General features: G+C 38.3%; 1 protein-coding gene across 1 annotated transcript; it reads right to left on the minus strand.

Annotated features, from left to right (window-relative positions):
* Positions 1–4,654: 4,654 nt before the first annotated feature.
* On the minus strand, positions 4,655–24,287 carry LOC131407514 (ATPase PAAT-like). The gene is made up of 6 exons (XM_058544197.1): positions 23,916–24,287; positions 23,059–23,262; positions 22,191–22,263; positions 19,584–19,790; positions 15,131–15,585; positions 4,655–9,433 (listed from the first exon to the last, which is right to left on the minus strand). The coding sequence occupies exons 1-6, from the start codon at positions 24,077–24,079 to the stop codon at positions 9,199–9,201; spliced, it is 1,338 nt and encodes a 445-aa protein (XP_058400180.1). The 5' UTR covers positions 24,080–24,287; the 3' UTR covers positions 4,655–9,198.
* Positions 24,288–24,340: the final 53 nt, after the last annotated feature.

Here is a 24,340-nt window from a genome sequence, read left to right on the forward strand (position 1 = left end):
AAGTGCACAAAGGTCCCCCTTTTTTTGTGTGCAGAGATCAGCCCTAAGCTAACATCTGCCAATCCTCCTCTTTTTTTGTTGAGGAAGACTGGCCCTGGGCTAACATCCATGGCCATCTTCCTCCACTTTATATGGAAAGCCGCCACAGCATGGCTTGTCAAGCAGTGCGTCGGTGTGCGCCTGGGATCCGAACTGGCAAACCCCAGGCCGCGCAGTGGAGTGCGCGCACTTAACCACTTGCATCAGCGGGCCAGTCCCCACAAAGGTCCCCTTTTATCCCCATCCACACTAGTATTTGTTATCTCTTGTCTTTTTGATGATAATCATTCTAAGAGGTGTGAAGTGATATCTCATTGTAGTTTTGATTTGCATTTCCCTAATGATTAGTGATGTTGAAAGCACCTTTTCATGTACTTATTGGCCATTCGTAAATCTTCTTTAGAAAAACATTTATTCAGGTAATTTGCCCATTTTTGTGTGTGTGTGTGTGTGTGTGTGAGGAAGATCAGCCCTGAGCTAACATCCATGCCAATCCTCCTCTTTTTTGCTGAAGAAGACTGGCCTTGAGCTAACATCCATGCTGATCTTCCTCCATTTTATGTGGGACGCTGCCACAGCATGGCCTGACAAGCGGTGCATCGGTGCGCGCCTAGGATCCGAACCCGGGCCACCGGCAGCAGAGCGTGCGCACTTAACCACTATGCCATGGATCTGGCCCTAATTTGCCCCTTTTTAATTGGATTATTTGGGGGTGGTTTTGCTATTGAGTTGTATCAGTTCTTTACATATTTTGGATATTAACCCCTTATCAGATATATGCTTTGAAAATATTTTTTCCCATTCTGTAGGTTGTCTTTTCATTTTGTTGATCATTTCTTTTGCTGTGCAGAAGCTTTTTAGTTTGATGTAGTTTCACTTGTTTTTTTTATTGTGTTGCTTGTATTTTAGGTGTCATATCCAAAAAATCATTGCCAAGACCCATGTCAAGGAGCTTTTTTCCTATGTTTTCTTCTAGGAGTTTTATGGCTTCCAGTCTTACATTTAAGTCTTTAATCCATTTTGAGCTAACTTTTGTGAGTGGTGTAAGGTAGAGATCTAGTTTCATTCTTTTACATGTGAATACCCAATTGTCCCAGAAGCATTTATTGAAGAGACTGCCTTTTCTCCATTGAGTATTCTTGGCTCCCTTGTCAAATAGTAATTGACTATACATGCATGGGTTTATTTCTGGGCTCTTGATTCTGTTCCATTAGTCTATATGTCTGTTTTAATGCCAGTACCATACTGTTTTGATTAAGGATTGGCTTTTTGAAGAGATAAACAAAACTGACAAAACTTTAGCTAAAATAACTGAGAAAAAGAGAGAAGACTCAAAAAGAAAATAAAATCAGAAATGAAAGGAAATAGTACAACCAATACGGCAGAAAAACAAAGAATCAAAAGAGGCTACTACGAACAATTACATGCCAAAAATTAGGAGAACCTAAAAGAAACGGATAAATTCCTAGAAACATACAATTTACCAAGACTGAATCACAAAGAAATAGAAAATCTGGAAAGACCAATAATGAACAAGGACATTGAATCCATAATAAAAATCTTCCAACAAAGAAAAGCTCAAGACCAGATGGCCTCACTGGTAAATTCAACAAAATATTTAAAAAAAATTAATACCAATCCTTTTCAAATTTTTCCCCTAAAGTTAAGAGAACTAAACACTTCCAAATTTGTTTTATAAAGCAAGCATTACCCTGATACCAAAGCCAGACAAGGACACTACAAGCAAATAAAATTACAGGCCAATATCCCTGATAAACACACATGGAAAAATCCTCAACAAAATACTAGCAAACCTAATTCAACAGTACATTAAAAGATTCACACACCATGTTCAAGTGGGATTTATCACTGGGATACAAGGATGGTTAAACATACACATATCAATCAACGTGAGACACCACATTAACTGAATACAGGATAAAAATCATATGATCATCTCAATAGATGCAAAAAAGCATTTCATAAAATACAACATCTTTTCATGATAAAAACTCTCAACAAGTTGGGTATACAAGGACTGTACCTCAGCATTATAAAGGCCACGTATGACAAGTCCATAGCTAACATCATACTCAACAGTGAAAGGTTGAAAGCTTTTCCTCTAAGATCAGGAACAAGAAAAGGGTGCCCACTCTCACCACTCCTATTCAACACAGTAACTGGAAGTCCTAGTCAGAGCAATTAGTCAAGAAAAAGAAACAAAAGACATCAAAATTGGAAAGAAAGTAAAACTGTCTCTGCAGATGATATCATCATATATATACAAAACCCTAAAGACTCCACCAAAAAAACTGTTAGAACTGATAAACAAATTCAGTAAAGTTGTAGAATATAAAATCAACATACAAAATCAGTTGTGTTCCTATACACTACCAATGAACTATCAGAAAGAGAAATTAAGAAAATAATCCCATTTATAATAGTATCAAAAATAATAAAATACTTAGGAATAAATTTAACCAAGGAGGTGAAAGATTGGTACACTGAAAACTATAAAACACTGATGAAAGAAATTGAAGAAGACACAAATAAATGGAAAGATATTCCATGTTCATGGATTGGAAGAATTAATTATGCTAAAATGTTCATGATACCCCCAAGGAATATACAGATTCAATGCAATCCCTATCAAAATTCTAATGGCATTTTTCACAGAAATAGAAAAAATAATCTTAAAATTCATATGGAACCCCAAAAGACCCCAAATAGCAAAAGCAATCTTGAAAAAGCAAAACAAAGCTGTAGGAATCATACTTCCTGAGTTCAAACTATATTACAAAGCTATAGTAATCACAATAGTATGGTACTGGCATAAAAACAGACACATAGATCAATGGAACAGAATAAAGAGCCTAGAAATGAACTCAGGCATATACGGTCAATTAATGAAAGGAGTCAAGAATATACAATGAGAGGGGCCGGCCCGGTGGCGCAAGCGGTTGGGTGCGCGCGCTCCGCTGCGGCGGCCCGGGGTTCGCTGGTTCGGATCCCGGGCGCGCACCGACGCACTGCTTGGCAGGCCATGCTGTGGCGGCGTCCCATGTAAAGTGGAGGAGGATGGGCACGGATGTTAGCCCAGGGCCGTCTTCCTCAGCAAAAAAAGAGGAGGATTGGCGGATGTTAGCGCAGGGCTGATCTCCTCACAAAAAAAAAAAAAAAAAAAAAAGAATATACAATGAGAAATCTAGTCTCTTCAATAAATGGTGCTGGGAAAACTGGATATCCACATGCAAAAGAATGAAACTGGACCCCCTATCTTACACCATGTGCAAAAGTCAACTCAAAATGGATTAAAGAGTTGAACATAAGACCTGAAACTTTTAAACTCCTAGAAGAAAGCATAGGGGAAAACTCCTTGGCATTGGTATTGGCAATGATTTTTTGGATTTATCACCAAAGCACAAGCAGGAAAAGCAAAAATAATCAAATGGGACTACATCTAACTAAAAAGTTTCTGCACAGCACATGAAACAATCCATAAAATGAAAAAGGCAACCTATGGAATGGGAGTAAATATTTGCAAACCATATATCCAATAAGGGATTGATATCCAAAATATACAAGGAACTAATACAACTCAATAGCAAAAAAACAAATAACCAATTAAAAATGGGAAAAAGATTTGAATAGATATTTTTCCAAATAAGACATACAAATGGTATATGAAAAGGTGCTCAACATTACTAATCATTAGGGAAATGCAAATAAATACCACAATGAGATATCACCTCACACCTATGTGTATGGCTATTATCAAAAAGTCAAAAGATAACAGGTGTTGGCCAAGATGTGGAGAAAGGGAACCCTTGTATACTGCTGGTGGGAACATATATTGGGGCAGCTATTAGAGAAAACTGCACAGATGTTCCTCCAAAAATGAAAAACAGAACTACCACATGATCCAGCAATCCCACTTCTGGGTATACATCCAAAGGAAATAAAATCTTGAAGAGATATCTGCACTTTCATCTTTATTGCAGCATTATTCAGAGTGGCCAAGACTTTGTAAAAGCGATGCTAATGTGAGCACTTGACCTTTTTGCTACTGGCTCTTTGTTTTGTCCACGTCTCAGCCTACAACAGTGATGCTACTGGCTAGAAATGCCTGGGGCACCCACCTGGGCCCTCTGTGAGTCCTTACAGACACTTCCTCTTTCAGAGCCAATGTTGTGGTTCTTATGAGCGCAAGATGCACCTCAGCAACACTCACACACACACACAGAGATAAACAGATACAATGAAATTTAGGTCTACAAAACTTGGAAATATTAAGATGAAACAGAAATTAGTGTTCATCTGAATTATTTCTAGTACTACAATCATAGAATGTTATAAAATTTATTTTTATTATTTTATAAAACATAATGTGTACTAATTATAAATAATTTACTATCAAACACTTCTATAACTACAGCCATAATCACAGCCAAATCAGTATAACTACAGCCATAATCACAGCCAAATCAGAATCTTAAAGTGTACTTAAACTAATTTTTTGCAAATAAGGCTCTATTTGTGTTTCTGGTTTTTTACTTTAAAAAAATAATTGTTTTCTACTTTAAAAAAAATCATTGTTTCAACAAAAACCTGGATGATCAGTTCATTTGCACTATATTTTGATAATAAACAGAATGTCATCAATCCATCATCAGTAAAACATATATAGGATTCTTCAAAAAAAAAAAAAAAGAGGGAGAATACTTCTTTTAAAGCAGAAGTTTTATTTTGTCTAAAAGCTAATGGATTTTAACTGCATGACCATATTGAAACATTAATAATAGCAAGCAGGTAAGGAAAGGTATTTGAGTTCCAATACATACATTATCAATTTTCTAATTCATTCATGTGGACTCAGAAATTTAGGCTAAAGGGAATTTTGCGATTTTGCAAGAGATCAAATCCAAAGTATCAGCTCACATTAGTCTGAACTAAAGCCTTTGTCTCTCTAGAGATTTTTGGATCCATAAACTGAACAATTCAGTCCAAGAATACTTTGAATCATCTCTTTTCAATATTAAACCTTTATTATTATTTTTAATGTGACCATATTTCTGTTTCAGATGTCATCAAGATGAGACTTGTAAGGTGAATCCCATATCTAGACACTACGGGAGATTCCAGTTTAGTGTCTTTGAGTTAATTCTTGAGAAGTCTGGGCTCTGTATCTCCAGTATAAGTTTTTGATATGTGATAGTAGTGACCATCAGTCCTGCTGCAATCAAGACTGTTTCCAGAAGGAAATGAGACATTTCTTATCATTTCATACAAAGGAAAGACTGATTCCATCACAGGACTCATTGATCTCAAAACAAGTCCAAGTTCAAGTGGCAAGTCAAATAAGAAAAACTTATTTCATGATTTAAGAACACATTATGGCACGTAAAATGCTGCTCAAATACAGTTGTTTCTGAGCATATATACTCTAGGTATAAGGGTTTATAATAAAGCTTTTATCAAAGCCCTAAGTAAGATATCACTTTCTTATTGAGGTAACATTGGTTTTTAACATTACATAAATTTCATGTGTACATCATCATATTTCAATTTCTGTGTAGACTACATCATATTCACCACCCAAAGCCTAATTACCATCCGTCATGGTACACATGTGCCCTTTTACTCCTTTTGCCTCCCCCTCTTTGGTAACCACCAATCTATTCTCTATGTGTTTGTTGTTGTCATTTTATCTTCTACATATGAGTGAAATCATATGGTATTTGGCTTTCTCTGTCTGACTTATTTTGCTCAGCATAATGCCCTCAAGGTCCATCCACGTTGTCGCAAATGGCAAGACGTCATCTTTTTTTATAGCTGAGTAGTATTCCATTGTGTACATATACCACATCTTCTTTATCCAAGAATAAATCTACCATTTGATCCAGCTATTCCACTTCTGGGTATTTATCCAAAGAACATGAAAACACTAATTTGAAAAGATATTTGCACTCCTATGTTCACTGCAGCATTATTCACAATAGCCCAGACTTGGAAACAAGCAAAGTGCCCATCAATGGATAACAAGATAAAGATACCACTTTTAAAGGTTTTTTTTTTTTTTAACTAAACCTGCACAGCATTGATTTTTATTTCCACCAGTTGATAATATACAAACCACTCCAAGAATATACACTGATAATTCACTATTACCTATGTGGCTTTTGACTTATGTTCTTATTTTTAGAAACAACACAATTATATCCTCCTGTCTCCTTATTACGGACATGTTATTAGTAGGTAACTGACTCAAAAGTGATGTGTTTTAATTCCTAAATGAGTAAATAATAAAAGAAATCAGCATCCCACACAATAGCTTTTAGGGAAAAAAAAAAAAGTTGTTTTTAAAATGAAGAAATGTTAACACAGGACAATCCTGCTTATTTCCTAGAGGTCAGGAACCTGAGTTCTGAGGTTACATGGGACAGAGGGGATGGTCAACACATTCAGGTGATAACTATATGTTGGCTACTTTGAGTCATTTTCTCCATATGATCCAAGCACCTGCTAGTGAATATACTGAGCTTGATAGGTTTTGTGGTTTCGTTCTTTGTGATGTTTTTTGGTTTTGTTTTAGGATAAGCCACAATGAAGTAAAAACTGTTAATAAGAATTTATCCTAGGTGAAAATGATCCTGGTATAAAAGAAGTCCTGTGATCCTTGTCTTTAATTTGCACTGACTATGAAGGATCATGATTCTGGTTTATAACAAATTATTTTCATGGCAAAAACAAAAAAAAACAAGCAAAAAAAATTAAACTTAGTAACTGTTAAACACATTCACTACAAAGTCTTGTATAATGTATTTATAAGATATTACTTGGAAAATATTTGAAAATGTGTGAATGAACGTCACCACAGATATATCATACATCTTTCCTGTTGATCAAATATAGTTGGACAACAAGGGAAAATAGTGGCCATTAATAAATGACCCCATATAGCTCTTTGACTATTATATTTTAATTTCATAAATTTATTACTTCACATTGAGGAACCAAACTAAGTCAGCCATTGGAAATAAAAATACTTTTAGGGATATTTTGTGTTTGACTTTTAATGTGAACACAAAGCTAATTCAAATATTTGATAAAAGCTCTTCTATATTGTGCTGGCATTATTCTAAACATTAACAAATGCATTGTCAAGAGTTTAGCAAAGCTAATCCATGGTATTCCTGCCTTGTTATCCATTTTATCTTGTTAAGCGGCCTGTGGGAACCTCAGACACTAGCTCCACATGCAAGCGCATGCCCTAGATAACAGCCTGCAGAGTCATAGGTAATTTTAAGTTCCTGACATGGCTTTCCCAACAGGACTTGTGATAAATAGTCTGCCCCGCTTCCCAGGGCCTTCCCCATGTGTGCCCCTTAGATAAGACCCCATGGAGCTTACCAAAACCCCACTCTTTTTGGTATGAATAAACCAATCCAGCCTTAGCCCAGAAATCCCAAAGCACTCCACCCATGGACCCTAATAAAATCATGTGCCCCAGGATCCTGCCTCTCTCTCTCTGCCTGCACCCTGCCTTGACCTCCTCATGTGGCCCCTCGAGGTGTGCCAAGTGGAAAACTATCTGGTACCTTGTGTTCTACTTAACAAATGTCAATTTAAGAAAATCATAATATGCATAAAATTCATAGACTATGTAGAGAAATCATAAATTTATCATTTTTCATATTGCCAAATATTACTTTTTAAAATGATTGTGACCTTGTTCCCCAATTATAGTATTTCATCATCAAATACATGCAGAAGGAACTATCATTAGCGTGTCAACCATCTACTTCTATTTTCATTCACGGTCCTTGCTCTGAATGAAGTGACTGTGGTTATGATCATAGGCATTTTGTAAATCTACAAACACCAGAAGGTGTAAAACTTAACTAAAAGGTTCAGCTTGAAGTGAGACAGATTTCTCCTAAATGACAAAGGAAATACTATATCTTATAGCCATATATGTTGTGAATGCCCCATAAATTTGAAAAGACTACAAAAAGTGACAAGCAAATCCTCAAGTGACTGAGGTCAAACCATGGTGCATATATTGTGTTAACTTTGTAGCATAATAAAAATGAATAAAGCGTACACAAATTTAGCCCTCATTTTAAAGAATAAACTCACCAAAAGATTAAATGAGTGTGAAACACGTCTTTGCAGTAAAATAAAACATTTTAAGCAAAGATTCATTGAAAATGAAACATTTCTATTTACTTAAATAGTTTCCAGAGTGGATGCTTTTGTTTTTTAGATGCAAATAAATCACCCTTCAACACATATACAATAGTTATAATTCCTGAAAATTAAGTCTGCCAGAGAGAACTGCACTCTCCTTGACTCATATGCCTTAATCCTTCAATGCAGCACCTCAACACCTCACACATTAAACGTACTAGAAGAGGGCTCTGGAAATAAGAATCAGCTCAGAAAAGGAGAGTTATACTCTCTGGGTTTATTGAGTTAAAACAAGATGATTTCTCTCGTTTTACATCAAACACTAAGTCTAAAGTAATAACCCTAACAAGGAATTGGCCAGTTGTGATTTTTATTTTCCTATTTATTGCTACTGTACTGAAACAAATAATAGTAACAGCCCAGTGTATATGTACACATGCCAAACACTACAGCTTACTCATTATCTGAGCTAAATAATACAAAATGTAAATTAGTGATCTGAATTAAAGGTTCCAAGTCTTAAGTATCCAATTTTCCAGGAACAATCAATAGACCAAAAGTTATCAAATACTCTAAGCATTATTTTTCATACCCCCAAGACTATAAGGTCTTTTATAAATAAAAAATGTACTTCTATCAAACACATATACATTACAAACTAATGAACTGCATTAGAAATCCTTAAAAATTTTAAACACTTAAACAACCCAGAAGTATACATAAATATCTGTAAGAGTGAACAATATTGCAAACTAAAATAATTTATGACCGTGTCATGTTAACTCTTAGTGTACAGTACTAGGTTTCAACAATAAGTGCAGTGAAAATGAACACAGAGGTCATTTTATGTGAGTAAATGGTGATCCTTCAAAGGACATTAAATACTTGCTTTTCATAAACTTTTCTGGGGTTTTGGCTTTGTAATAAATATGTAATAAATATCTGTAGTACACGGTACATGTTGAGCACTTATCTTTCTCCATTTGAAAGTCTTTCTCCAGAGTCATAATGTCTTAGAGGCATCCCAGTGGGTGGGGAGTTGGGATTTTGCAGCAAGTCCATTAACAAGGCAATCTTATTATCTATGTGCTCCTGGAGTTTATACATTTGCTGATCGATGTAGTCCATAAGTTTCTTTTCCATCAGTTCCATATTTTTAGAAAGAATCTTTTCCAAGTAGGAGCAAACAGGTTGCTCTTCCATTCTAAAAATAAATTTAAAAATAATAATGTAATGATTATCTCTAATATTATACCCAAAACAACCAAACTATACTACAAGTAGCCAACAGACATTGCTGACATGTGTCTCCACAACTGTGCTCTGTCTCCTTATGACGTATTTCTAGGTTCTAAAATACATATATAACAGGCGCCCACAATCCTGAATGCCCAAAGCATTCTTATTTCTTTAAGTCTTGAAACATTTAAGCATACAATTGAAATGAGAATATAAAAATGAAGATGACAGAATTTCTACCCTCCAAGAACAAGCCTTTTAGAAAGGGTCTTTTTGATTTTGAGCTCCAAATCAAAACTGATCTTGCCAACTTTTTTAAGGTCTCCATGTATGTCTTCCAAGTACTTCCTCAAGCAACTCTACAATTTAAACAGTCTTGTCTTTTTTCATCCACGTAACTTTACTCAAGTACTGAAAGATTCTTTTCTAATCTACTATAAAAACATTTAAAAATGAATGTAACTGGAATGGGCAAATTAAAGTAAAAATAATGAAAAGCATGCCAGTTTCTAAAGTTCATAATGAATGAACATTAGGACAGTGAATTTCAGAGTGTAGTATACAAACTCCTGGGATCTCCATGACTTTTTCAAGGGTTCCATGAGGTAAAAAGTATTTTTATAATAACAGTAAGATGTTATTTGAACTTTTCATCCTCACGTTCTCATGAACATAGAGTGACATTTTCCAGAGGCTACGCCATGTGTAATGTCATTGCTCTGATGACTAACAGAACATGTCGTTGTGTATTCTTCTGTTTCCTACAATTTCCTAAGGTAGCAAGTTTAGGGTGTAAATAAGTATTTTTTCAGAGATTAACTCTGTTCTCAGTACTTCTACTATGGTCTTTCTAGCTATTGATTATACACACTAAAATGCAACATATATAAGAATGCAACCAGAAGCTAATATAGATTTGCATAAATTTAAAACAATTCCATACTCACTAAACTTTTTTTAGAAAATATATTTTTTCATAAAAATTGTCATGTTACAATATAATGGGTTTATTGCTGTTGTTTTTAAACAAATATTTTTCTATAGGCTACATAAAGGTTCTTTAGAGTCCTCAACTATTTTTAAAAGTGTAAAGACCAAAAAGTTTGAGAACCACTAGTCTAGAATATATGGAGTTTTCTTTAAAAAAGAAAAACTGTATTTTCAAATAATTATAGATTCACAGGAAGTTGTAAAGATACTAGAGTTCCCCACTACCCTTCACCCAATCATCCCAACAGTCCCATCTTACCTAACTATGATATAATATCAAAGCCAGGAAACTGATGCTAGTACAGTGTGTATGTATGCCTTTTTATCACATGTATACACATTATGTAAATGTCACCACAATCAAGATGGAGAACTATTCCTTAGCTACAAAAGTCTCCCTTCTGCTACCCTTTATTGTCACATCTACTCCCCTAATCCTCTCCATCTCTAATGCCTGCCAACCACTAATAATCCATCTCTATAATTTTATGTTGAGAATGTTATACAAATGGAATCACACAGTATGTCATCTCTCGAGATTCTCTTTTGTCACTCAGCATAATGTCCTTGAGAGCCATCCAAATTGTTGTATCAATAGTTCAGTCCTTTTTATTGCTGATTAGCATCCCATGATATGGACTAACGATTCATCATTTTTAGACATTTTGGTTGTTTCCAGTTTTCGGCTATTACACACAAATAAAGCTTCGGCGAACAATTGTGTACTGGTTTTCGTGTGGACATAAGTTTTCATTTCTTTGGGATAAATGCCCAGGAGTACAATTGCTGAGTCACATGGTCCTGTATGCTTAGTTTTCAAGCAACTGGTAAAATATTATTTAGAGAGGCTGTACCATTTTACATTCCCACCAGCAATGTATGAGAGATCCAGTTTCTCCACATCCTCATCAGCATTTGGTATTGTTACCACTTTTTAAACGTTTTATTTTAGCCATTTGAATAACTGCGTAGTGGTATCTTGTGATTTTAATATGCATTTCCCTAACAGCTATGAAGTCAATGTTGATCATCTTTACATGTGATTATTTGCTATTTGTATATCCTCTCTGGCAAAATGTCCCTTTATGTCTTTTGCCCACGTTCCAATTAGATTTTTTTTGAGTTTTGAGAATTCTTCATATATTTTAAATATAAGTCACGTGTTGGATTTGTAATTTACAAATATTTCCTCCCACTTTGTAATGTGTATTTTAATCCCCTTAATGGGGTCTTTCACAGGGTTAAAGTTTTAAATTTTAATGGGGTCCAATATATCAAATTTTCTATTATCCTGCGTTTGGTGTCATATCTAAGAAGTCTTTTCCTAGTCTTAGGTCCCAAGGTTTTCTCCTATATATATAGAAAAGTTTTATAGCTTCATGTTTTACATTTAAGTCCATGATCCATTTTGAGTTAATCTTTGTATAAGGTATGTTTAGGTCACAGCTCACTTTTTGCCCTTTAGACAGCCAACTGTTCCAGCACCAGGGGTTAAAAGATTATCCCCCTCCACTAAATTGCCATTGCACCTTTGTCAAAAATCAGTTGGTCACACTTGTGTGGGCTATTTCTGTGTGCTCTAGTCTATTAATCTGTGTGTCTGTCTCTCTGCCAATACCACAGTTTTGAATACTGTAGCTATATGTCTTGAAATCAAGTAGTGATTTCTCTCACTTGATTCTTGTTTTCAAAATTGTTTCAGCTTTTCTAGTTCCTTTATCTCTCCTTTTCCAAATTTTAAAATAATCTGGTCTATATTTACAAAAATCTCGCTGAACTTTTGACAGGAATTACATTAAACCTATAGATCAATTTGTAGAGAACTGACATTTTCATTATGTTGAGTCTTCAAGTCCATGAACTTGGCACGTCTCTCCATTTATTTAGGTCTTCTCTGCTTTCTTTCAACAGCATCTTATAATTTTCAGTCTACAGATCCTGTATATATTTTGCTAGATCTTTATATGTTTTTATAATTATTTTTACAGATTCATATATTTTTCCATTAACATATAATTCTATGTATTGCATTTTCTTTGGAGCAATCTAATTTTGGTATCAGGGCATACTGGCTTTGTAAAATGAGTTGAGAAGTCTTCCTTCCCATCTATTTTTTTGGAAGTGTGTAAAATTGGTGTTCTTTTAAATGTCTGGAGTAGAACCACCTAAGCCTGGATATTTCTTTTACATGAGCTTTCAAATTACAAATTCAGTACTTTCAGTGGTTATAGAACTATTCTGTATATCTATTTCATCTTGGTTGAGTTTGGTAGTTTGTGGGGTTTTTTTGTGTGTGTGTGTGAGGAAGACTGGCCCTGAGCTAACATCTGCCAATCCTCCTCTTTTTGCTGAGGAAGACTGGCCCTGGGCTAACATCCATGCCCATCTTCCTCCACTTTATACGGGACGCCGCCACAGCATGGAATGACAAGCGGTGCGTCGGTGTGTGCCCGGGATGCGAACCGGCAAACCCCGGGCTGCCACAGCAGAGCACGTGCACTTAACTGCTTGCGCTACCGGGACGGCCCCGGTAGTTTGTGTTTTTGGAAGAACTGATCCATTTCTTCTAAAGTGTCAAATTCATGAGCATAAAGTTGTTTGCAATATTCCCTTATCTTTTTAACAGCCTTAGGATCTGTACTGATATCTCCTGTTACATTCCTGATATTGATGATTTGTGTCTTCTCACTTTATTTTTTTGTGAGGAAGATCAGCCCTGAGCTAACATCTGCCAATCCTCTTTTTTTTTTTGCTGAGGAAGACTGGCCCTGGGCTAACATCCATGCCCATCTTCCTCCACTTTATATGGGACGCCGCCACAGCATGGCTTAACAAGTGGCACATCGGTGCGCGCCAGGGATCCGAACTGGCGAACCCCAGGCCGCCGCAGCAGAGGGCGCGCACTTAACTGCTTGTGCCACTAGGCCGGCCCCTCTTCTTTCTTTTTATCTTTGCCAGTTTTGCTAGCCAGTCTTCCAAGAAGTTTATCAATTTTATTGACATTTTCAAAGAACCAGCTTTTTTTCACTGATTTTATTGTTTTCCTCTTTTAAATTTCATTGATTTCTGTTCTTTGTCATGTCCTTCTTTCTGCTTGCTTTGGGTTTATTTTGCTAGGCTTTTAAATTACAAATTCAATTTCTTTAATGGTTATAGAACTATTCCAATTATCTATTTCATCTTAGTTGAGTTGTTGTAGTTTTGTGCTATTCAGACCTCTCCTCTTTTCTAACGTAAGCATTTAGTGTTATAAACATCCTTCTCAACACTTATTTAGTTGCATCCTACAAAGTTTGATCTGTTTTATTTTCATTCATTTCCATGCATTTTTTAATTTCTGTTGAGACCCTTCTTGAAGCATAGATTATTAGAAATGTGTTGTTGAATTTCCAAGTGTTTGGAAATTTTCTTGCTGTCCATTGTTGATTTCTAGTTGGATTCATTTATGGTCAGAGAATATAGTTTATACGATTTCAATCCTTTTAAATTTGGTTAGGTTTACTTCATGACTCAAGATAGATTATGTTTGTCTTGTTCGGTTGGTACTGTTTAGTTCCAAACTAATCCAACTACCCCATTTTCAGATGAAAACTCAAAGAGAGATTAAACAGTGTGGCAAAGTGGTTAGGCCAAAACTATGATCCGAGTCCTGAATTCCAGTCTAGAACACTATTTTGACATACTATATTTATGTAAAGCCAGCCCTGATGGCTTAATGGTTAAAATTTGGTGCTCTCACTGCTATGGCCCAGGTTTGTTACCCGGTTGGAACCACAACCACCCATCTGTCAACTGTCATATTGTGGCAGCTGCATGTTGCTGTGATGCTGAAGCTATGCCACCGGTATTTCAAATACCAGCAGGATCACCCATGGTGGACAGGTTTCAGTGGAGCTTCCAGACTAAGATGAGCTAGGAATAAGGAGCTGTCCACCTGCTTCTGAAAACACTGGCCAAGAAAACCCTATGAACAGCAGCGGAGCACTGTTTGATATAGTACCAGAAGATGAGAGAATGGTGCAAAAAGACTGGGCAGGGATCCACTCTGCTGTATACAGGCATCGCTAGGAGTCTGAATCAACTCAATGGCACTAACAACAACAAAATATTTATGTAAAGGATAGGGAACATAGTGAATACTTAACCATCTCTTAATCAAACATGTACTGCCAAAATATGGGATTATAAGATTAGGGGATAAGAGCCTATAAAATAATTAGCATCCTAATATAGTTTTGATTATTCCAAAATTAGGCCAGGCCAAATGTGATCTACAGGGAAAATGTGTTACAATGACATGCTTAACATACCTAGCCAAAAGTTAATACAAACATAAATAAAAACAATGTAAAGACTATGAGTCCACAGTCCCTCTCCATTTATGCAAATAACATTCTATGCCAACCTCTATCTAATGGATGTAACCTTTCAACAAAATCCCTGACAAGTGCTCAACACCTCCACTTTTAGGCACCTCTTTCAAAGCAACCAATTCTACTCTGTATAATAGTTACTCCCTTTAAGTGTGTTAATGGTAAAATGTTAAAGCTCCCAAAATTATTTCTGGAAACAGATTTCCAGGCAATACACTCATTGAGACAAATTTCTTTCCGTTCAGCTGATTCCCCCACCTACCAGATCTAAACCACATTTTCCTAAAATAAATACTTACGCAACACCAACAATGCCTTCACTGGGTTTGGTGATGTCTTCTGGACACTTGGTGTTATGTCCTACATGGAGATGGTTAACTTGACTACACAAATTCTGGAGAAAAGGCAGCAACTCAGACTTAGGTGTATTTGAGTTCTCACTTGCTTTCTTTGGTAAAAAAGAAGATACTGCATTTTTAAGATCATTCTCAAGAAGAGACTGGTTTTGTGGCACAATTTTACACTCTTTGAGGTTTGTAATATTTCCTCCACCAGGTGGCTGCATACTTTTATCAATGTAAGCTTTTAAGTTTTCGGTCACGTTTCCAGATGTCAATCCAGTTCTAAAAGGAAAAGGCGTGGAGGATGACTTGGCGAAGGCTCCTGAGGTAGATGATGATTGTAGGTCAATCATACGTCTGTATCCAGTATTTCCCAAAACCGACTGACGCTGCTCTCCAATGGGAATACAATGCTAAGCAAGGTAAATAAGTAAACGTTACTAGTAATACTAATAGTAATCACAGCTAATTTTGGGGATAATTACTATAAGGCAGGCAATGTGTATTCTTTCATTTGATCTTCAAAATATCCATATGAAGTAAGCTACAATGACTACCCAAAATTAAGTTGAGGAGACCAAGGCTAAAGGTAACTCGGCCAAGGTAACACAACTACTAAGTGGCAGAACCAGGACATAAACCCAGGCCACCTAACTCTAGACTCAGGGCCTTTAACTATTTCACTGTAGTTTTTCCTAAAGAAAATATTAAAATAAATATTAGCATGCTTAGTAAAACTGTACTGGCATTAATGTTTTTATTACAAAGGCCTCCCTAATTTATGGTAATAAAATGTAGTATTCTCAATTGAGTCACAACAATTGATAATTTTCTTAGAATTAAATATCATTCACAAACTTTCAACATATGCTAAACTACTTCTTTTTACCTAGACATATCTTTTGCAATGAATTTTTCCTGGAGACTACACAGATAGTTACGCTATTTAAAGTGAGATGTACTATGGTACCTTTGTGAAATTTTCAGTGACTAAAATGAGCTACCTTTTGGCTGTATTTGCTTTAAGAATTTCCAGGATAATAGTTCTCTTTTGTGACCTCAACTCAACTGCTTAAACAGTATTATTTCCTGATAAGATTCTGGCTTACCTTGAAGGGAAAGTTATAAAATCTCCTTGCTATGGTCTTCAATTTTTCCACAAGAAAAAGCAAAACAACCTCTAACCTAACTAAGTGTCAGGGCATAAGCTCTACCCTAAATTCAAAACACAGAACTCTACTAGAGATTCTTATCAGGAGATATCTGCCCATAGTTATTCCTGCTCAATAGCTGGTGAGAGACAGACTGAAAAGTATTATTCAAGATTAGCTAAGAAACTCAGTTCATACATTTATCTAGATATTCTAAAAAAAAAAATTTCTGGACAAAGCTAAACCAGTATTTATTCAGTAAAAATTTACCAGGAATCTACTCTGTGGTAGACACTGTTTCAGGCACTGGAAAAAAAAAATACAGCACTGAACAAAACAAATTAAAATCCTGACCTCATGGAGCCTACGTGCTAATGGAACGGGGAGAGAGGAAAGGGAAAAAAGAAAAAGTAAAAGAAAAGAAAGAAAAGATATCATGTGGATGGAGATGGTGATAAATACTTTAGGGAAAAATAAAACAGAAAAGGGGACTAATGAGGGCCAGGGAAGTACGTGTGTGGGGGGTTGGGGGAGGGGGGTTGTAATGTCAAGTCCCCATAGAAATTCTTTCACAGAACTGCACTTTGGAAGAATTCTCTTTATAGAGAGATGTTAACCCACTGTCAATTCATCTTGTTCTACTGAATGCAAGTTTTAAATAAACCTTAAGTTATTCCTGGAACACTATGGATTATATATAATGATATATAAATTTTAGAATTAGATAACTCTCCTTTAGCTGAAAGCAGCTTTACTCAGTCATAATGGAAAAATTCATTCTCTGTCATACCTCAAAAAAATGTATGGTAGAAAATTGGCAAATCTACATTAACAGGAATGATATTTACATTAGAGTTAACGTCAAAACTATGGATGACTGTTCATCAAACAGAAAATTTAAATAGAAAAATCCAAATGTGAAGGTATTTGTTAGCAAGTTTTCCTTTTCTGACATATCTTAATCTGAATTATTATAAGAAATTCAGATTTTTCGTCACTTTTTCTCAGATGAGAGCTCTTTAGATGATTTTTTTTCTTTGTATTAAATATCAAGAAATTCACAGGTAAGTCAACACGTAAATGAACAAACCTCAGGTGCCTGGTGGCTATCCCTCTACTTCTTTTTATGTGACCCTGTTCAGTCTTTATTTTTTCTTGTCCTATCATATACTGTTCGTAAGTCACATCAAATCCTTTTTAAAGTAGACAACTACATACATATTAAATAATTTAAAGGGCTTGCCCTTTGCCAAAAAAATCCCACTTCTAGGACTTTACCCTAAAGAGATATTTGAACAAGCGTACAAAAATAGATGTTCAAATTTCTTCTATGTACTGCTACTCATGCTACCAAAAAAAATTTGAAGGCATTTAGTAGATGGCGGCATAGGAGGATTCTGAAGTCACCTCTTCCCACAGATAGAACAGATAGAACAAAACTACAACTACCTGTGGAACAATATCTTCTGAGAGAGATCTAGAAACTGGATTAAAAAAACCTCTACAATGAGGGACAACATAGTCAGGGATGGAAGAGGCAGAGAAACACCCTGCTGAGGAAAAAACCATACCCTAGCTGCGGCACTTCACGGCCACGAGCAAGCTCAAAGATACGGAGCTTTTCCCAGAGGAGTGTGGGTTTTGAGCTCCACATTAGGCACTCCAGACCTTAGATCCAGCCCAAGAAAGATGAGATCCCAAAACAGCTGGCTTTGCTGGCTCTGAAAACCAACAGGGAATATGCCCAGGAAAACTACAGAACTTCAGGGAAAGGAAAACTTGCTCTTAAAGGGCCCACGCACAGACTCACTCCACCCAGAAACCAGCACAGAAATGCCAGATAGAGAAGTGCATAGTCCACTGGTAAAAGAGACTCACTAAGCTCAGAACACATCCCAGAGTGGCAGGAGGTGGCTGGGCCCACCCCCAGGGACAGAGACACTGGAGGCAGCCATTACTCTGACCTAGTACGGTCATGCTGACACAGAGGATGGCAGGACGGTTGGTGCCATTGGAATCCTTCCTCCAGCCTGATAGCACAGGGGTCTGCCCCGCCCACTAGGGCACCTGAGGCAATCCAGCACAATCAGGCACCAGGCAGCCTGCCCCAGGGAGCAGCAACACCTACCAGTAAGACCACAGTGGCTGTGTGGACCCATGGCAGCCTTGTGGGCCCACAGCAGACTTGGGCTTTCAGCCATTGGAAACAGCCCCACAGGGGATCTGCCCTACTTTCCAAGGCCTGAAATGGTGGTGTGCTGCTGCGCCTGGGGCCTGGCTCAACCATCAGCCAGTTCTTGCCAAAGGCCTGCTTCACCCAAAAGCTAGATCACAACAGCTGCCTGCTGTGCAGCAAGCCTCACTTAAGGGGAACAGGATGACAGCTGGGAAAATACTTTTACTTTTCACTTAATAAACTTCAGTAACGACTGAAATTCATCGCAAAGAAAACATATTATTTTAGGAATAAAACCATAAAGTTTAAAGTTTAGGCTCCCCTAAATAAGAAATCTACCATCTATTTTTTCCTCCAAAGTCAAGTTTTTAAAAGATAGAAATCAGTCAGTGAATTAGTTATATTTAATTCATTAATCTCTTCTAATCATTTCCAAAATCTTTTCACCAAAAAATAATTCCTTTTTAAATCTTCAGTTTGTTTCTCCACAGAATCTTTCCACTGAAACAGTTGTTCTCAAACTAGAATGTGCATAAGAACAACCTAGGCATGCCTATTTAAAATACTGATTCCTGGACCCCACTCTGAGATTGAGTAGGTAGAAAGTGAAGGCCAGAATATGCATTTTGCAAGCATGCCAAACGATTCTGATACATGTGTTCTGTGGATCATAGTTAAAAATACTACACTAAACTCATAAAAAAGCTCAAATCTCACAAACTTGACAAATTCTCCCATTGTCCTCAATATTCCTTTACACAACTATCTTCTAATTTTCTCTTTATCTCTAAGCTTCTTGAAAAAAATGTTCTGTAGTGCTCAAAACAGTGCCTTATTCACCGAGAAGGTGCTTAAAAATACCTGAATGAATGAGTGAGTGAATTCAGGGAAAATTATGAAGATCTGAAGTAAATATAATTTGTAAGAGGGTAGGTCTACAAAATGCTATTTTACAAAAACAAAGATAACAGTCAAATCAATAGTAAAAGTTAATAGAAAAAATTTAAGTCACTACATATCCTTATAAAAAGCCATCATTTTGAAATTTTTAATGGTATCTGAAAAGAAATCTATTTCTACTTACCTGCTGCTGAAATCTAACCATATTCATCAATTGCTGAGCTCCAGGTGATAACTTAGACCCCATGGACTCCATGATGGTTTGGACCCTCTCAAGGTCTATCCTTGATCCTAGAGCAGGAGAACTTGTTGCAGAACTTGCTGATACGAGCTTCAGGTGTACCACGACCTTACTGATGAACACAAAGTGCTTTTCACCAAAGGAGAGCAACTATGATAAAACAAAAAGTTCCAGAAAATAATATTAAAAACAACCATCATTTAAAGTCTCTTGTTATTACCTAAGAGTGAAGCACTCAAGAATCAAAAATTAATTTTAAGTACATTTTTAAGTTTTCTCTAGAATAGTCATAGGAAAAAATTCCAATTTATCATGAGGCTCAGAAAAAGCATTTAAATTAAAAAATCCTTTTCAAGCTAAAAGATTACATGTAAAATAACAAATGCGAGGGGGAATGTAAAACAACATTTTAATTAAGCAATTTAAAATAAACTATACCAAACTGAGACCTCAACATATTGCAACTTGCTATAAATATTATTTAATACAAAATAAGGCTGTCCAGAGCACATGCCAAGTGTTTACTGAAATACTAAATATAATTCAGTCTTTTAGAATTTAGAACTGTCAGGGGATGTCAAGATGATCGAATATAGCTCGATAGTTTACACATTGAAAAGAAGAGGTCACGAGTGATTTTCTAACTTGTCAAAGGACACCCAATTAGTAAGGTCCAGCATCGAACTTAGTTCTTCTGGCTTCTATCCCAGCAATTTTTCCAACGCTTGATGCTGCCTCATTTCATCCACGTTTCTGAACCAAAAGACATTTCATGTGTGATATGGGCAAGAGGAGCAAAGTAGAAAGGGAAGAGGATTTAGAATCAGACAGATCTGCGTTCAATGATGACTCTGCAACTTACAGCCTATGTGACCCTGGTCAAAGGCCAAAACTTAAGTCAGGAATAAAATGGGGGGTGGGGGGCGGTGGGGGGCCGGCCCCATGTTAGCTCAGGGCTGATCTTCCTCACCAAAAAAAAAAAAAAAAAGAAGGAGGGCTATAACAATGATTTCACATGGTGGTTGTGATGATTATGTGTTAAAATCGCCAGTACTGACCACTAAGCAAGTGCCGAAAACTATGCAATGGTAACTATTATTTTTATTTTAACTTTCATATCCTATTGTCCCACCAGAAGCCTTCATACAAACCCTAGGATTTCCCTAAATGAAATGACTCTTTGCACTCCCATGTACTTCCATAGAACAGTTACAAAAAACACTCACCTTCATAGACACATACAAACCCATATATCACACAAAGACACGGGTGAATACAGATCCATGATCTAAAAATGCCATGTGGCACCAAAGACAGGACAGTCAACAGCAATTAAGTAAACACCTCATTAAATTTATATACCCACATTCCAATCTTCATATTATCCCTTTCTTGCCCTTTTTTTTTTTTTTTTTGCTGAGGAAGATTAGCCCTAAGCTAACATCTGTGCCAGTCTTCCTCCACTTTATATGTAGGTTGCTGCCATAGCATGGCTGAGGAGTGGTGTAGGTCCGCACCTGGGATCCAAACCCTCGAACCTGGGCTGCTGAAGCAGAGCATGCTGAACTTAACCACAACACCATGGGATCGGCCCCACTTTTCTGCTTTTTAATCCCCAAGCCTTTCTCACTACCGAATGTGGGTAGTACATATTTTGCACAGTGAATCTACTTATTATCTGTCTTGCCCACTATAATATTAGCAACGTGAGGGCTTCGCTGCAATTTATTTTATTACCACTAATTCCTAAATGCTTAGTACAGTACTTGGCATCAATAGGAACCCAAATATTTGTTGAATGAATGCATCACTTTATTTAAACGACTTTAGAAGCCATTAGTATATACTACCTAAAACAACACCTTGAAATAATCAGTTCTGTGATCTTCTGTAAGTAATAATAAGCACAGAATTCTAGAGATAAAAATAATCCAAGGATTTATTTTCTTCAGCCCCCTAATATTACCCATGAAGAACACCCAAACAGGTGAAGAAACTTGCCCAAGGCTATGCCACTAGTCAGCAACAGAGCTCGTTAAATAGTCAGGGCTTATGATTTCCAGCTCAGTAGTACCCTTTGCCTAGAGTCTGATGACATCATCAAAGATCACTTTAACAATATTTTTCATTCTGAAGACATCAGTCCAAATCCCTTTAACTTTGTGGTACTCTTGTCTGAAACTTCTCTAATTGTGTTCTATCTTTCTCAATATGGTGGGACCAAAACTGCTTGTGGTTTTCTTGGCACCTATGTTTTAATAAAGATAAAAAATTTTTCTAACTCAGTTTCCCAAGGCTTAAAAGTACAATTCTACTGTATTAATAAGAGCACATGACATGATATTGCCATAGCTAATAAATGGTCAAATTTTAAAAGAATGTTGATAACTTTTAGAAAAAAATTTCTTTTTATGTGTTTACTAAGAATTTCTGAAATAAAAGCAGAGACCAAGTTGGACTAACTGTATTACCAAACCAACAGAAAATAAGTATGCATAGTAAAAAAACAACTGCAGTTTTCACATTAGTTATAATTTAGTGATGACTTACCTTTATTTTACAAGCATGTGTGGAGGACTCCAATTTTACATATTTTTTGTACAAAATAATCTTCTCGTGTTCACTAAAAATAAAAAAGAATAAATTCTTTTTTCACTTTCATACATTACCACTTTTTATAGTTATATTTAAAAACAAAGGTTTCCAGGACAATACTTAAATCCTGAGGTTCAGTTTTCCTGGTGAGGCACAGTTGTGGCTTCCTACTGAATTGCACTGGGCATAAAGACTACATCTGCCACTTACTAACTATATAAGATAAATCAGATAACAAATGTAGAATCATGTAGCACAGAACATATTTTAAAGCTCAATAAACATATCTATTATTTCCAGCATGCACAGTATATACACAGTTCATGTTTTGAGTTACATTAAAGAAAGTTTAGGACAGCACCTTTGTTAGAATTCAGAAAAAAATCAAAAGTATAGTAACAGGTTAACTATGCTGGTGTGGCACAGGCTTGGGCTTGTACAAGGCTTCCTACAAGAAAATGTGTTCAAAGTTCCAAACTGACTGACAAATTAAATTTTGGAAAACAGACCACTGTGAGTTAAAGGAGACACACAAGCAGCACATTAGAACTCCACTCTGATCAAACTCTTCCCCTAACTAGTCACGACCTTCTACCAACTCATCCTCCTTCTGCTAGCGCTCAATTTCCACGTTTATAAAAACGAGAAAGCTGATCCAGACTGCTCGAAGATCCCTAAAGTTCTATTCCTACGGGTATGTTTTTATCTTCTCTCCCCCGATGGCCGACCCGATGTCAGAGCATCAAGAAACACTGCAAAAGCTGAGGAAGATGACAACACTCCCTCAGAAGGACGATCCACGCGACGACGACAGGGCGCAAACCTGTCATCCCGAACACTGCAAACATGCTCGCCCCGACCGGTTCCCCAGTACTCGTCTCCTGAGTACACTTCCATGTTTCTCGCCGAACTCAACACGCCCACAGAAACGATTTCTTCCCCTCCGCCGGGGTCGCATCTCAGGTAAAGGAAGCAGGGCTTTTCATCTCGGCCGTTCAGGCTGCTCCTCAAGATCACCAGACCCCGGCTGAAAGGAAAATTGTCCCAAACATCACACAGGACGGTGCTCTGGACCCGCTCACAACCCGCGCCCCGGCCGCCGCCCGTGAGGCCCGCGCAGCTCCCCGAGCCCCCGACACACGCTCAGCACCGGCCCCGGGAAGCGGGCGCTCCCACACCGGCCCCCTGCGCCTCCTCCTGACCTCGGCGTCCCACTCGATCCCCTAGTCACCTCTCACGCCACTACAACCCGCGGGCACCTAGCGCGCACGGGGCGGGGAGCAGAACACACGCCAAGACAAGAGCATCTTGTGCGAGGCTACGCCGACGGAGCTCCCCGACAGCCGTCGTCTTTCCGCGCCCGTCCGGTCGCCACGGGGCTTCCGTCCGGCAGCTTCGGCAGGAGCGGCGGACTCCGGCCCGACGGCCCGCGGGCGGAGCGGCCGGCACCGGGCGGACGGCGAGACGCCGCGCTCGCAGGTCGCCCCGCCGCCCGCGGACGCGCCCCCGCCCTGCGGCCGCCGGGCCTGCCCTCGCCCCCGCACACACCCGTCACCGGCTCCGCTCCCGGGCGGACGCCGGGCCCGGGCCCTGTCCCCTCACGGCCCCCGCCTCCCTCACGGCTCCCCCGGCAGCGTGGCCGTCACCGAGCAGCACGCCCAGTCCCCCGGCCCGGCGCACCCCGGGGCAGGCGGCGCCAGCAGCTCCTCCCAGTCGAAGTCCCCGACGCCGACACCAGCCCGGGCGAGACGGAGGCTCTGGGCCAGGGCTCCGCAGGCGGCATCCCAGGAGGAGGCCAGCGTCGGGCGGCGGCTCAGTTCCCCGTCCTCGGGCCCGCTCTCCATTCTGCCGCCTCCGGCCCAGGCCAGCCCCGGAACCTCTCTTCCAGCGCTGGAGTTTCCGCCGGGGCCGAGGGGAGGTGAAGAAGCAAAGCAACTTCCGTCTCCTCTGCCTTCAAACCCAAGAGCCGAGGCCTCTCCATGAGCGAGAGAACCAGCTACCCGAGAGCATGCGCGTGCCGGCCGGCCTCAAAACCGGCGGGGGGTGCGCTCAAGGGCGGAGCATGCGCACTGACAGCCCAGCGGCCTACCGCTGGAGCTGTGCGC

Source organism: Diceros bicornis, chromosome 6, assembly GCF_020826845.1.
Source record: "Diceros bicornis minor isolate mBicDic1 chromosome 6, mDicBic1.mat.cur, whole genome shotgun sequence".
Classification (NCBI taxonomy): domain Eukaryota; kingdom Metazoa; phylum Chordata; class Mammalia; order Perissodactyla; family Rhinocerotidae; genus Diceros; species Diceros bicornis.